This window comes from Pholcus phalangioides, unplaced genomic scaffold (assembly GCF_987345545.1).
Source record: "Pholcus phalangioides strain wild (caught in Gottingen) unplaced genomic scaffold, Ppha-v1.0 ptg000008l_1, whole genome shotgun sequence".
Taxonomy (NCBI): Eukaryota; Metazoa; Arthropoda; class Arachnida; order Araneae; family Pholcidae; genus Pholcus; species Pholcus phalangioides.
The window spans coordinates 14,440,773-14,457,263 of NW_028301601.1; the positions used below are offsets into that span (position 1 = coordinate 14,440,773).

Genomic DNA, 16,491 nt, shown 5'->3' on the forward strand with positions numbered 1-16,491 from the left:
ATATAAAGAGTGCCTAAACGAGAGGAGAGAATAGTGTATAAGCTAGAGATAGAAAGAATGCTCGAAGCGAAGTGGAAAATAAGAGGAGACATGCAAACGAAAATGAAAGTATAACCAACACAATATAAGTATGAAAATATACACAAGCGCAATAATAGTAAGTATGATCTTGAAAAAGAAGAGATATCAATAAAATACGCGACGTACATTCAGAAGTGAATGAAAGCATTGAACAAAGAAACAACCAATCAAGATATATGAAAAAAAAGAAAACAAATACATGAATTACGAGAAGAAAAAAAAATGAATGCACAACACACAGGAACTATGAACAAGAGAAAAGCAAAAAAATCAACAAATTAGAAAAAACAAGAAAAACATATATGTTACTGCCGAACTGTGCGGCCAATTCGCGACAGGACGGTTGCAGCCAAAATCCAGTTCTTTTTTTAATCGTCCAAGTGCGATACATGTCTATGTATAGTAGTTGCATTGGATTAGCTCCATGTGGAGGAGAGAAGAAAAAAGGGAAATTTTAGAGGGAAAAAAAACTATAAAAATAATTATATTAACATATAATTTTTTCTGCCAAATTTTAGAGAGAAAAAATGATTATCGCATCGTGACTATAGTTTGATGGGTTGCCATAACTAACGTGAACATAATTTTCACGAAAAACACACGCTAACTTTCCGATGGTGCCGAATCATGTCTTTTGTTATCGGACTTTGGCCAGGGATACAAAGTGTTATTGTCCGAATTTCGAACATTGCCCGGATCCATATTCAACGAAATTAGCCAATTCGCGAATCGGCCAATTTTGGCTCTTTGGCAGTAAGAAAATGGGAGAAAAAATTGAATTTCAAAGAAACCGAAAATATAAACAAATAACTATAAAACTCGCAAAAACAATAACATAAGTAATCAAACAAGCGGGGGGAAAAATACAGACAAAAAAGAAATATAAAATGAAATCTAAAAGTAAATAAAAATAAGAATGGGAACACATAATATATAAATAAAGAGTGTCTAAACGAGAAGTAAATAAAAGGCTTTTCTGGGTAATAGAAAAACTTCAAGACGGAACAAGATGAAGATTAAAACAGCAACAAAGATGGCAGATAAACCAATCAAGATGAAAGTTTAGAGAGAAGCCTTTTAAAAAGCTTAAAATAGAAAAAAAAAAAAAAAGATGACATCAATGAATTTGTAGAAATAGCAATTCAGAAACATAAAAAGAACAGGCAAAAAATAAAAGGCATCAAATTTTATAACGAACTCGCTCATCATCTGTTGTAACGCGAGTGCAATGGCGGCGGGGCTTTATTACTTCCGCCATTTTTGTATTACTTTTATCGTTCCTACTGTATCTTCTTACGGTAGAAAGAAAACAAAGAAATATTTCCCAGGAGGCGATGCTTTAAGACGTTTGTTATAGATGATGCAATTTACCGATTGGGCGTAACTTGAATCCATTGGAATTATTTTTAGGATCCTTAGAAAATTGAATGTTGATTTTTACAGACGGGAATCCAGTTGGTTAGGATCACGAGGATTTATTCAAATAGGATTTGTGAAAAGTATTTTGTGTGTTACTAAGGATTTTAAAATGGGCGATCCAAAACGGTAAAATATATTATCATCGTTATGTTCACACAATTGTTATTATTATTATTATTTTGAATTTTTGATCAGTGCAGTGATGGCTCGGCTAACGAAGATGATTCTTCCCGGAATCATGCTCGCTAGCCGGAATCTTCGTAAGCCGAAACGTGATTCCCCATAAGTTTCTGAGGAAAATCGTTTGATTCGTTCCAGGTTCTGCCGAAAATTATAAGGTAATTTTTTTTAAAAACACCGAGAAACCCTATAAAAATGACCAAGATATGACTGAAGACTTGAATGAACTTCAAAATTTGATAAATGAGAATCTACAGGAAGATGAGACATATTGAAGATCTTTTTATGTACGCAGCACGCACGCACAACCAACCAACCAACACTAAGTAGTATACAAATATACAAATACAACGCCACAACAGGCAAAATGCATAACGAGGTGGCTGAGAAAAAGATGTCCATAGTCTACTAAAGTTGGTGCTGACACAATTCACAAGTTTGTAGGTGCCCCATACATTTGTGATTTCGTCAGCTGATTTCTGCGTCTGATACATGCAGACAGAAACAATGAGCGCCTAGAATGTCCAGTCTGATGCCCAGAGTGTTGCACCGAAAGAAAGCGCAATCCGAAAAACATAGGAGATCCTTTCTTTTAAACGCATTTTGTATTAGCTGCATCTTTAATCTCACATGAAATGGATCAAATAGTTTCAGAAAGAGAAGGGGAGGTGCACGTGGAAAAATATTCCGTGGTGGGCATGAGTTAATCAAACTCAAATAAGAGTAATTCTGATGATTCGACACCAAAATTCAGCCCACGATAAATGAGGCAATTTACCGATAGGGCATAACTTGAATCCATAGGAATTGTTTTTAGGATCCTTAGAAAACTTGACGTTGATTTAACAAACGGGAACAGAGTAGGTTAGAATGACGAGGATTTACTCAAATAGGATTTGAAAAAATATTTCGTGTGTTAAAAAGAATTTTGAAAACAGGGATGACCCAACAATAATATAAATTGTTATCGTTATATTCACGCAAAAAATTTTACTTTTGAGGGTTTGATCAGTATATTTTTCCTAATGTACCCACGGAAACATGAAAGGTTTGGAAAATCAAGATGGAAGTTTAAAGAAGCCTTTAAAAAATGCTAAAAGAAATAAAAGATGATATCAAATGAATTGTGGCAGAATCAACAAATTAGGAAAAATAAAATTATTTGTATAATTGTATAATATTGAGGCGGTCAAAAATGGCTAAAAATTTGCGTACGTAATACTTAAACGGCCCCTAATGAGTGAAATGTAATGAATGAGTAATTGTAACGTTGTAGCACTGTTGCTCTCTGCGGCGAGACTTTTTAAGGGGATAGCGGCTCGCATTCGCGCCTCGAAAATTTAATATTTATCTGAAATATTTGTAAAATGTGGACTTTTTTCGCAATTAGCAGTTTTAGCGATACTTGACACAAGTTTTCTTCACTTTTTTTCGACTGCAACTGGCAAATTTACGTACTTCGCCTCTTACAATCGGCTGTAAATGGACACTTTAGTTGCCTTGGTAAATTTTCAGGCTGTAAATGAAAACTTGACTTGCATTTGATTTTATATATATATATATATATATATATAATTTTTTTTTTTTTTTTGAGTTAACCCGTATTTCTATGAAGGAAATATGGTCAGCCCAAGTATTTATCGCGTTGTGCATGCTAATGTTTTTTTTCCTACTGGACCTTTTCCTGACCGGAGGTTGTTTCACCCGTGATATAGAATACTTGTATTATCGTTATATTTACATGGAAAGTTTAACTTTGAAGTTTTGATCGGAGTAGAACACCTCGATAACGGGTACCCATTATACGACGTTTGCGTCTGGTCTCGCAATGGCTTTCTATATATTTTAATATCAAAATGCATATGTTACTCTCTTATCAGCAGACCTGTACCGTCCAAATGCTTACAGTGTGTGTGTGTAAAAGTGATACACCGGTGGTTATGCATAATCCACAATAGTCTGGATAAAGAAAGTTTGATTAAATTTCAGTACATTTTATCACTTTTACCGGCGATTATGCATAATCCCTAAATAAAGTTTAAAATTCTGGTAAATATTGAGAAATTTATAACCTTTGTGTTCTTTTCATTAAGCAAATTTTACCCGTACATGATACGAGCACTACACATATTTCGCAATAAACATTTAATTAAAATAAGTGTGAAGGAAAAAAAACCCATTAATTTCAACATTATTAGTCTTGTATTCTTGGCTTTCTTCACACGTTATCAACAAACAAAACCAACATTATCATTCGAAATTCAAACATGAACTGAAACGCCGTTATGTTTAGTTAAGTAAATAGTTGACGATTCATCATATTTATTTACACGATGTTGGGATTAAACGAAATCTTAGTTGAATGTGATTAATTCTTTGTTTATGACGAAAATTCAATGAATTAAAATTAGAAAAAGAATTAGAAAATTTGCCTGATTTTACCATCCGATACCGAGAGTATCCATTAACGTGGAGTGAAATACATTACAGCCATATTCTACGGGACCGGGGATCACAAAAGTGTTCATTAACGAGAGGTGTCCGTTAGTAGAAGTTATACTGTATATTTTTCTTAATGTGTGTGACTACGTGCAGGGCAATTTTTTTTTTTCAAAACAGCGTGATTTTTGCAAAACGAGTGGTTTTAGTCATAATACTGTATAAAACAAGAAAATCTATTGAGATATCTGAAATGTTTCTATAACGCTATCAAAATTAGCTTTTTTTCGGAATTTATGCCAGGCATTGTACACTGAAAACTACAGCGTATATTCGAATATTTTTGGTGCTGTATGTTGCTATGACTGTTATCTGTGCAATGAACTAAAAGTTTTAAGGTACACCAAATATTCTTTGAGTTATGGTAGTTTTCTTGAAACAATACGTAAATTTTCACAAAAAATTCAAAATTCAAACAGCTGTAAAATTTCTAATTCTCAACATGTAGCCAAGGTCCTAGTTCATCGCACAGCTAATGTTATCTCGAATACAGTTGAAAATTTTCATGAGAATATCTTGCACAGTTTTTGAGAAATTTGGTTTCGCGTGGATTTAAAGTAACGGGAAACAAAAAAGAAATCTTCAAAAAACGTGTTTGAAAATTGTTTGTTGCCTTTGAAACCATTGTTCTAGATGATTTAGATCAGCCATAACTTTGTTTTTACCTTATTTCACGTATAAGAATGAAACATTTTTGGATTTTGTGTAGAACATTCTTGCAAAAAAAATCTATAAAATCATTTCCGACAATTTTCAAAAAAAAATCGTCACTCGAACAGTTGCTTTAACGCACTCAAGGAAAACACGAAAGCTTCGTTCATTTTGTGAAAGTCAAACATCCTTAAAACTAATTGTCATTTTCTGGGAATATTCCAGAAAATGAGTAGAAAAAAAATAGATAATCAGTGTTCTCTAATTAGCATTTCTTGCATGTTTCGAAGATAAATAACATTAGCTACAATTTTCTTCCAGTTATAAAAAGAAAAAAGGAGAAAGAGCCTAAAATGAGTGTCAACTGTTTGCAAAGTAACGAAAAAAAAAAGTGTTCAAATACTTCAAGAATCGAGTTTTATTTTATTTTTTTGCTTGAAATTTTTAAGTTAAACACGTAAAAAAAATGGCATTTAGAGAGTTTCGAGTCAATATTCACGTTTACGGAAAAATGCCTTTAAAGTTTAACTAAAAGTTACTGACAAATTTAAACTTGAATTTCTTGTTTTCGTTTTTGTTAACTCTGGTGGAAATCAGATTTCTACTTTCTTGCTGTTTTCAATCTCTTACGAATACAAATAACTGAAATCTGAAATAAAGTCTGTAATATTGAAATATAACCGTGATTATGACTCTCAAAATGAGAAATCTAACATCTTAACGTATACCGTAATCGTAAATATATAAATAAAAATACAATATAACATGTCTGACATATATAAAAGCTGTTGTCTGAAACATGAGATTATAACCCCCTTTAGACCTGCTGGAAGGACTTTTAAGTCCCTTGGGGTCACAAAGTGTTTGTATTCATGTGTTTTTATGTCTGTACCTATGTGTATGTTTGTATTTGTATATATGTCTGTGTTGCTGTGATTTGTTTATTAAAAAAAAAAAATTGATGAAAATTCATCACAACTTTTCACGTTTCTGAAATGCTTAAAAGTAAAATTTATCTATGTCATATAATGTGATTATTTATACAGAAACAAAACTTTATAGTGATTTCAGATTTTTAATTTAAAATATATACTGTTCGTGTTTCACGTTTGGCATTAATATTTTGAAGTGATTAAATTTATTTTGAATTCACTAATTACGTAAATTTAATTTTTTAAAAATATCATCTATATCTCTGTCCATTTATCGCTCAATATTTTATCAAACCACAGGCCGATTTCGTGCATTATCTTATAATTGATTATATATGTACGGTATATGTTATAAATACTGTTATTATACATAATAAACGGTTATTATGCATAATCGCCGAGCATTTTGTTATGTTTGATAAATTTCCCTAAATCGATCACACTAACCGGCAATTATGCATAGAACCCAAATGACGTTGATAAATTTAATACGTACTAAAAACATTATCACTTTTACCGGTGATTATGGATAGTGCCCAAGCGTCACTTCGTTATTATAATAAATCGATATCATATGCATGGTAATTATACATGTATTGTATAATTATATCGGGGTACGATTGTGAAGTTTATTATCATTATAGAGTCCCATTATATGTATATATATATTCATGACAAATACCAGACTCATTTGAATTTTTTTTTTCATTTTTATATCAAATTCACCACTCTTGGATATTATGCATAATCGCATATTTAATACATAATTAAAAGGCGATAAATTTCATGTATTTATAAAAAGTACCAACGCCCCTTGGTTATTATGCATAGTCGTCAGTAAAAGTGAAATCAGTACGCATATTAAACGGTTGTTACGTATAACAATCGATTTATCACATTTGCTGCAATATATATACAGTGTATAGTATAAAATCCGGATTCGCATTCGAAAATGTTTTGAAGATAAACGCAGAAAAAGAATATTACAAAGAAACGTGAAAGGACCCATAAAGCAACAAGTTATTTTTCGGACGAAATAGAGGGCGTTGCTTTCGGCGATTTCGATTGATTGTACGTGAGGGGCCGTTCAAGTATTACGTCATCATCGATGGGGGTTTCCGATTTGCTAACTTTTGATGACAAGGGGGGAGGAGGGGGTTGGATAATGCTTACGTCATCAACCACACTTTATGAAAATATGAGTTAGGATTCAGAGGGGCAGAGCTGATGACGAAATTTTGCTGACAAGGGGGGAGGGGGTCAGCGTTTTGCTGACTTTTGCTGACAAGGGGGGGGGGGTAAAAAATTTCTAAAAATTTGCTTACGTAATACTTGAACGGCCCCTAATCCGTCATCGTTTTCTCAAAGTAGACTTAGAATAGCGTGATTGCATCATGTTTTGTGGGGAAAAAAACAGTTGTATAAATTCATTCGAAAGGTTCAACATTCTCTGGACACGAGCTTCAGGAAACTATTTTCACGTTTTCCAATTTGTAAATTTATTTACAATGATCGAAAAAACTAAGAATGTTTGAATTTTTTCTGGAATAACGCCTAGACAGTGACTGGTCTTTAAAGAGCACGTCACCATTTTTTGACCACGAAAACACCGTTTGTTGACCGAGGGGTCTCCAACCTTTCACGACGTTCCGGGCCATTGAGATTTTTCGGGAAGCTCGCTGGCCATCAACTCATTTTTACTTTTCTAAGATGGAATTCAAATTCAAAGGAGCTTAGCGTAATGCACAGTGGCGTCCCTACAGAAGGGTAAACAACACCACGAGTTTTAATTTTGAATACTTCCAAAATCATCCAAATCTTTTATCAAATCATCATCCAAAATCTTTGATTAATTGCATTACTCACCACTGCTTTTGTTCTCAAAGATATTTCAGTGATTTTAGGAGGGGTTTCGGGCGCTGATTTCGAATCTGACATTCGATTTGTAAGATTGGATCTAGTTTTACCAATAAAATGAAAATTAAATTTCAATGCTAATACCATGAGCAGCGTTCAAATCACATTGAAACTGTGTGTTATAAATAAATTCAGTGAATCATTTGCATAGATATTTTAGTGACTTTGGAATGCTGAATCAAAATCGTCATTGGTTTTGTCAGATTTTGGCTCTAGTTTTAGAGATAAGGTGAAAATTAAATTTCAATAGTAATACACAAGTAGTATACGAATAAAATTATTAAAATTTGTATGCATTATCTCACAAACTAGAATCAATATGGAAAAATCAATGCCAGTTTCGGAATCAGCGCCCCAGACTGACTCTAAAATCATTGAACTATATTTTGTCAATGATTCATTGTATTCCCTTATTACGCATAGTTTCAATGTGATCTGTACGCTGTTTATGCATTACTATTGAAATTTAATTTTCACTTCATCTTAGAAACGAAAGTCAATCTAACAAAAGCAATGCCAGATTCTAAACCAGCGCCCCAATATCATCCAAAAATCACTGAAATATCTTTGAGAACAAAATCAGTGTTGGGCAGCACTGTTATCAATTTTGATTGATTCCAGAATTATTTTTCTAAGAAAAGTTTTTGTTTTGATTATTTAATTTTATATTAATTCTTGAGATACTTCAATGATTTTGTATTGTATGACCATGTGATAACTCTTGCGTGGAACTCGAAATTTCTTCATCGGAAAACTCTCTTGAAGCATTGTGACAGGTTCTGTTGATGTTTTTCCCTTTGAATCTACTACCGGAAAACGAGTCTCGGTGACAGAAACAGATCTTTCTTCAAAGCTGATCAGATCTTCAACGCTTTCATCAACAGATCTTTCTTCTTCGCACTAACTGGTCAAGCAGTTAGTGCGAAGGTCACTCTCATAAACACACCAAATAGCCAGTTGTAATCGCTACTTTTTCCTCCCCAAATGTGTCATTAGATTCGCGTACCCTGTTGATCCCGTTGTTTTCCACATATTATTTTAACCGACTCCACTTACTTTCTTTACAAACTGGTGTGGGTGCCGTCCATTGTCCAAAATGACATTCGGTGACATTCTCTCCGTACAAATCGAAACCATCTTTGCATTTGAACAAGGCTTTCATGCCATGTTCCGTCTTCGGAGCGATGACCATCCCGTTCCTTGGGCGATCTGGAAGCTGCCGGCATCGAGCTATAATCAAGTTGATTTATTTGGTTTATTAATTGATTATGGACAACATAAATCCTATTTAGCTGTTGAATAATGCAAACAACAATAATTGAGCAAGTATAAGAAAAATATCTGTTGAACTTCTGCAAAACAATAAGTTTTAATTAAGAGAAAACTCCTTCCAATGAATATCATTACTTCTCGTCCTAATTTATTAATTTTTTCAGGGTTTTCGTATCCCAATCTCTAATTTTTCATTGTTTTCTAGAAAACGGCGGCAACACTCGGCGCCACATTTGTGTTTTTCCTCTCTTCTCGTCGCCTTGTTAATTATCAACTTCTAGTTTTCACCCGACTAACCCGTTTATGGGTTCGTAAACTAATTAAGCGTAATGAGGTATTTTAATGGTTCTCGAAGGACGGATGTCAGTTGATTAAGATTTCGCTGTTTGAGAGGAGGAGCAGGAGGGCACTCAATCTGGATACTTCGAGGGAGAGTGTATTTCACTTCATTTTTGTCCTTTCTTTTTCACATCAGCAAAGTCCTTTTTCACCAGTCCATTAAGCCTCTCGAATCAATAAGATAAGATTTAAAAAAGAGGAGGAGGGGGCGTCTAAGATATTTCTAGACAGGGAGCGAATCCAGAGGATCGATTGCTTACCTGGCGAACACGAAGGAACGTGCGTCCATGTACCGTTGCTGCATTCGATGGGCGTACCGTTGAAGGCGAGTTCGTAATGTGGATCGCATATCACGTCGATCCGCTCGCCGTGATGCACGCGTGAACCGACTGGGTACTCTGTGACGTTGCCGTGCTCCACTTCGGGTATGATACACGGCGCTGTTACGAAATAAGAAGAATATTTAGGTATTCAGAAGTTCAATAACACGCAGGCAAAACAAACAAGTCTAATAGCTTGATAATGAACATTCATTTTCAGTTTAAGGTATCCGACAACGTTCAATTTTCTGTAAAATGGTACTGGAGTGAACTTTAACAACATTTTTTAAGATGTTGTAAAAAAAATTCTCATCATTATTATTATTTACAACAATAATACGTTGTCCTTTCTTATTATTATAATTATAACTAAAGCCCGGATTATATGCAAATGCATGTGTGCATATGCACCTGCATATAATGGCCTTTTTTAGCCTTAATGCATATAAATGCATAAAATCAAAGAATTTTCAGTAGGCCTATATGTGCATATTTTTGAAGGTATATTTAAGCCAACTCAATTTTTTTTTAATAATTTTTCAAATAAATATTGTTCATAATATTTTCATATACATATTTATAGAGTATTTTATGAATATTAACCGTTTTATTGTCAGGCTATTCCTAGAGATGTGTCTAAGCGTTAAATTTTTTTAGTAATAGTGTCGAAATTCCTTTGTTAATGCTACTTTCGTTATTGAGCAGCTACAACAAACTGAACATTAAAAAATATGTAGAAGTTATTTGCATATGTATTTGTGTGTGTATGTGGTATTTATATATATTATATGAGGGATATTTTTTGTGAATGAATACGTGGCCTACCTAATAAGAAATACAAAAGATGCATTTTTTTAAAAAACGCATTTGCTTTTTTTTTTTTTTTTTTGCATGGTGATTTTTTTTTAATGCATATTTTCTCATTTTTGGTACATATTTCGGAATTTTTGACTTTTTCAAGATTTTGAGAGCATATTCGGGGATGTTTAATGCATATTTTGGGATTTTCAGTATTTTGGTATTTCAAGTGCACATTTTGTATTTTAAGTGTTTATTTTTGCATTTATAAGTACATATTTATGAATTTTTAAGTGCATATTTGCATATTTTGTCACTTTTTTTAGTGCATATAATCCAGGCTCTAATTATAACAATCATTTACATATTTACATTTATAAATTTACATATTTACATTTATAAATTTACATATTTACATTTATAAATTTACATATTTACATTTATAAATTTACATATTTACATTTATAAATTTACCTATTTACATTTATAAATTTACATATTTACATTTATAAATTTACATATTTACATTTATAAATTTACATATTTACATTTATAAATTTACATATTTTAATTTACATTTATAAATTTACATTTATAACAGCGTATTATTATTATTCATAGGATTGAGAATTGGATCAAAACTAATTTATTATAGTTAGAGACGTGAATCAACTCAGAATATTTGTGTTAATATAATTCTTTGAGCTGAGACTGGCCAAGTACATATCATGGAATCGGAACTCAAAAATTAATTGAATTCATAGTATTGAGACTCGGAGTCAAGTGAAGTTCATAATTTCGAGCAGGGATGGAGAAATGTATTGCCCGAATTGCCAAGGGGAAATCAAAAATTTCGACCGTATATGTATTTTGTTTTTTACCACATGCACAACGTGGCCATGTAAAAAAAACAGCAAAAAAATTTAAACACTTTAGTTTTTTTAATTTTCTCATTATTGTAGATAATGATACGTTGACGACACATTCGCGTCATAGCTACAGAAGAAAGCATTCCTAAATAAGTTCACAAATTTGTGTTACAAACACGATGAGAAAATTAAAGAACTAAAGTGTTGAAATTTTTTGCTGTTTTTTTTTACATGGCCACGTTGTGCACGTGGTAAAAAACAAAATACATACACGGTCGAAATTTTTGATTTCCCCTTGGCAATTCGGGCAATACATTTCTCCATCCCTGCTCGAAATTATGAACTTCACTTGACTCCGAGTCTCAATACTATGAATTCAATTAATTTTTGAGTTCCAATTCTATGACATGTACTTGGCCAGTCTCAGCTCAAAGAATTCTTGAGACACTTGAATCGATTATTAACACTAATATTCTCAGTTGATTCACGTCTTTAACTAAAATAAATTAGTTTTGATCCAATTCTCAATCCTATGAATTCACAGAATCTAGATACAAAGGATTCCATTCGATTTGATTCTAGGTATATATTATGAATACATATTGATTCAAGTCTGAATTATATAAAAATTACTGAATCTCAAATCTGATGCTACTCAGTCTAAGCTTCGCCATCTCAAAAGATTCTCTCAATTTCAGAGGAAGTACTGCAAAAATGTTTTACAAAACCAACGCGTCTGACCGATTATAATAAATTAATTATAATCCTATATATTAATCCTAATTCCGATAATCCAAACTCAATTCATTCGGATTCTCAGTATTCCAACAAAAGACATTGAATTCTAGCATGAGTAATAATTTTAAGGCCATTACATACGCTATAGTAAATGTGATACAAGGTTATCATCTATAATAACCGGTTATTATGCATACTTACCAAGAATTTCGGAAAGTTGAATAAATTTCCATAAATTTATCACTTTTACCGATGATTATGTATAGTACACAAGCGTCGTTGGTAAATTTGATATATTACCCTAAATATCGCTTTTACCGGTGCTTATGCAAAATACCCAAGTATCGTGTCGTTGGTAAAGATGATAAATAATGCTATATGTGTGATATTCTATACACATGATAATTCTTACATGGATCATTATATCGGGGTACGATCTTGAAATTTGTTATCAGGAATACATCAGGGTCTGACAATGTTCATATCACACATACTAGACTCATTTGGATTTTTTTTTCATATTTATCCAATTCACGCTAATACAGTAGGATATTATGCGTAATCACAAATAAAGGCAATAAATTTCAAGTATTTATCAAATTTATCAATGATGCTTGTGAGAAGTATGCATAATAACCGGCTATTATGAAAAAAACCAGCCGATTCATCACATTCCCCATAAAATATACACTAGTTATTCTACACTCAAAATTTCAACTTGAAGCCCCTGGCGGCCGCAAAAATCAACTAATGCTAATTAAATTCGAGATATAGGTGTTTCAGAGTATGTGCTCAAGAATGAGATAAGAAACAGAAACCCATCTATATCGCGCTTACAGCAACAAAATTAAAATATCAACATTCATTTTTATGCATTGAAAAATGATCGGAAAACGATCTCACCAAGGGATTGATGCGCTAACCGCTCGTCCGGGGACTTCCAGACGATCTGACAAGATACTCGACCGGGCGGTTAGCGCACCAACTCCTTGGTGAGATCTTTCTTTGCGTCCAGCGCTGGCATTTATGGTGCTACGGATGTCATTCTAAACGTCATTCACGTTTTTATTTTTTACTGTGCTGATGAAGTTTCAATGCATAGAAGTCAGTGTTGCCGTTTGAATTTTTCTAAATTTTGATGCTTAAACTGCATCCGCGAGAAATAGGTTTTTGTTATCTCATCTCATTCTCGCAAACACCTATAGCTCGATTCGTATTTATTGATTTCTGCAACCGCGAGGGGCTCGTATATCGGGAAACTTATTTTACGACCACACTGTATATTGAGACATGTTACCTAGGCACTTCGGCATTGTATCTGACCAAGTTCCGTCTTGTAGGCACACAGTGGTGACGGATGTTCCTTCCATCTTCATTCCATCAAAGCAACGGAAGATGAACTCTGAACCCATTGTAGTGCTCATCCCTTCAAGGTAGCCATTGTAAAATGGACCAGGAGGACCACAATCAATTTCTAGAAAATTAGAAAAAGTTACTTATATATTGATCGTAGATATACGACACAGTTCGAGTAATTGATGAACACTTCACTGTCGTGATTAAAAAATAGTACAAAATGGATGCCAATAGACGCTCCGGGTTTACGGAAATTTCATCTCCGCCATTTCATCCCTGACATTTCGGCCTGCGCATTTCGCACCGGACTTTTCGCCTGCTCTGACAGTGTGAGTGACGAAATGAGTGCGTGAGTGACTGTAATAATGACCAATAGAAGGGTTGAGTAACCGTAGGAGTGGACAAGTGAATGGAGTGAGTGACGTTGATCAGTCACACGGTCACTCGGACACACACGGCCACTCGCACACTTGCTTGGTCTTCTCTCTCATTCACACAAAAACTCACACACTTGCTTGGTCTTCTCTCTTATTCACACAAAAACTCACACTTACTTAATCAAATGGTCACTCATTTACTCACACTCGTTTGGTCACTCATTTACTCACACTCGTTTGGTCACTCATTTACTCACACTCGTTTGGTCACTCATTCTATCACTCTCACTCGGTCAGTCAATCACTCACCCATACAGTCAATCACTCACCCATACAGTCAATCACTCACCCATACAGTCAATCACTCACCCATACAGTCAATCACTCACCCATACAGTCAATCACTCACCCATACAGCCACTCACTTCCTGATAAGGTCACTCGCTCACTTGTTCACTCATATGATCATTCACCCACCCATACAGTCAGCCGGCCATTTGCTCAAACGGTCACTCATTTGTTCACTCATATGGTCATTCACTCACACTCACTTGCTCATACGTGTCACTGAATTGGTCACTCATACTTCCGGGTGAGAAATGTTGGGGGTGGAATTTCCGGATCCCAAACGCCACGCATGTGTGAAATTACAAAAATCGAGCGCTTGAAATTTTCCAAAAATCTTCACTTAAAAATATTAATAATGATCTGACCTTTTTCAAATAAAAACCCTAATTATATGAATGAAAAATAGCATAATAATTATTTTCAAATGCAAACACCAACGGAAAAGCAATTTATCAAATTCATACGCAATTCAAAAATCCAATATCAACTAATTTCGATTTTAAAAAAAAAAACATTCACAAAACTTATCCGTGGAATTCATCATCACCATTAAAAACAAAAATCAACTTTTATCTATTTTCTACTTCTCCCATCAATTTTGATTGTTTCTCACCCAAAAAAACCAAATATTTCAAAAAAGGAAAAAAATTCTACTATTTTAAGCAAGGAAAAAAAAATCATTATTATTACAGCAACCGATTTTCTCAACACTTGACCGAATAAATCGTATTTTCCAAATACTACTGAAAAAAAAAATACTGTATTTATTCTTATCGAAACCAATGGAATTTCATACAGAAAAAAAAAAATTATCTGTAATATCTGAGGTTATACAAAATTAGATTTCGTTCAAATATTTTCACAAATATAGGAAAGCAAAATATAATTAATTCTTAGATCCGCTTAAAAAAATATTTTCTTATTTAAAAATGAAAACATTTCTATTATTTCCCATTTTTCTTTGAAAGAAATAAACACCTCCCGGGGCAAATTACTTGAAGAAATTTTTAAGTTTAAAAGAAGAAAAAAAAAATTAAAATACCCGAAAAAAAACATAATAATTTTCTTCAGAGATTTCGAGTAGAGAAATTTACATTAACACACGCAAAGCAATTTCCCACGCCTATTTTTTTTTTCCCCCTCCGAAAAAAAAAATTCAGCAGTTTGTTAGAAAATCTTATAAAAAAGAACAAATTTAAATTTTGTGTTTGCATGTGCTATTAGAAATTGGAATACGGAAAGTGAAAATGCTATTTCAAATGCGAGGAGAAGATTAAAAGTATGTATATATTTATTTATTTTTAGTTAAATCATAATATTTTCGTTGAGAGAAAGTCGTAGCAATTCACGTTAAATATTTTAGCTTCGTTTGATAATTTCGAATATAGAGAAGAGAATGCGTACTTAATTAAATGATATTTTATTTAAAAATTTTTGTTTTTTCTTGGTTGTTCCACGCGATTGCGTTATTAAAACATAAATACATTAATTTTTTTCATGGTATATTGTTTATGCGGGAAAAGAGTTGGAAAAAAAATTACATGAGGCTTATATACTCGTTTCCATGAAAAAATATTTACTGCATAGAGCGGAAAAGCCAAAAGAAAATGTTTCGGACAATCTTTTTACCGCTTATAAAGTATGTGTAAATAACTTTACTTTTGGATTTTTATACAACCATTTTTTTTGTGAAAATTTCACGTCTCGGCGATTAAAAAAAATTAAGTGATTTAAATTATATATTTTTTTTTAATCGTGAAACAGAAATTCCGTAATCAAATTGCGAGTTCACCATCATATTATCTTCAGTATGAGTTATAATACTCGAGTTTGCCCGACTCGCAGTCGCTATGGGACTTGTCTCACTTTTTCAGTTAAGAATCTTTTTAATAACTTATTAGAATAGCGGATGAGGATCGGACAACTTATAAACATAATTGTTGATGATCTCTCCGTTTGAAACGGTAATTGATAACGATCCTTCACATGAACTTGTCAACTTATAAACATAACTGATAAGAATCAAACTTACAAACACAACTGATAAGAATCAAACTTACAAACATAACTGATAAGAATTAAACTTACAAACATAACTGATAAGAATTAAACTTACAAACATAACTGATAAGAATTAAACTTACAAACATAACTGATAAGAATCAAACTTACAAACATAACTGATAAGAATTAAACTTACAAACATAACTGATAAGAATCAAACTTACAAACATAACTGATAAGAATTAAACTTACAAACATTACTGATAAGGATACACCAAATTATAAGCCTTACTGATAAGGATACACCAAATTATAAGCCTTACTGATAAGGATACACCAAATTATAAGCCTTACTGATAAGGATACACCAAATTATAAGCCTTACTGATAA

The 16,491-nt window shown here is 32.9% G+C and overlaps 1 protein-coding gene across 2 annotated transcripts in view; it reads right to left on the reverse strand.

Moving 5' to 3' along the window:
• Positions 1-16,491, reverse strand: part of LOC149083872 (sushi, von Willebrand factor type A, EGF and pentraxin domain-containing protein 1-like) — a 440,661-nt gene that overhangs the window by 106,382 nt on the left and 317,788 nt on the right. For both annotated transcript variants that reach the window (XM_089234250.1, XM_089234248.1), the window contains exons 7-9: positions 13,313-13,489; positions 9,551-9,730; positions 8,736-8,909 (exon numbers count right to left, since the gene is read on the reverse strand). In XM_089234250.1, coding sequence (XP_089090376.1) covers positions 8,736-8,909; positions 9,551-9,730; positions 13,313-13,489 — 531 coding nt within the window. The remainder of the gene's footprint in view (positions 1-8,735; positions 8,910-9,550; positions 9,731-13,312; positions 13,490-16,491) is intronic.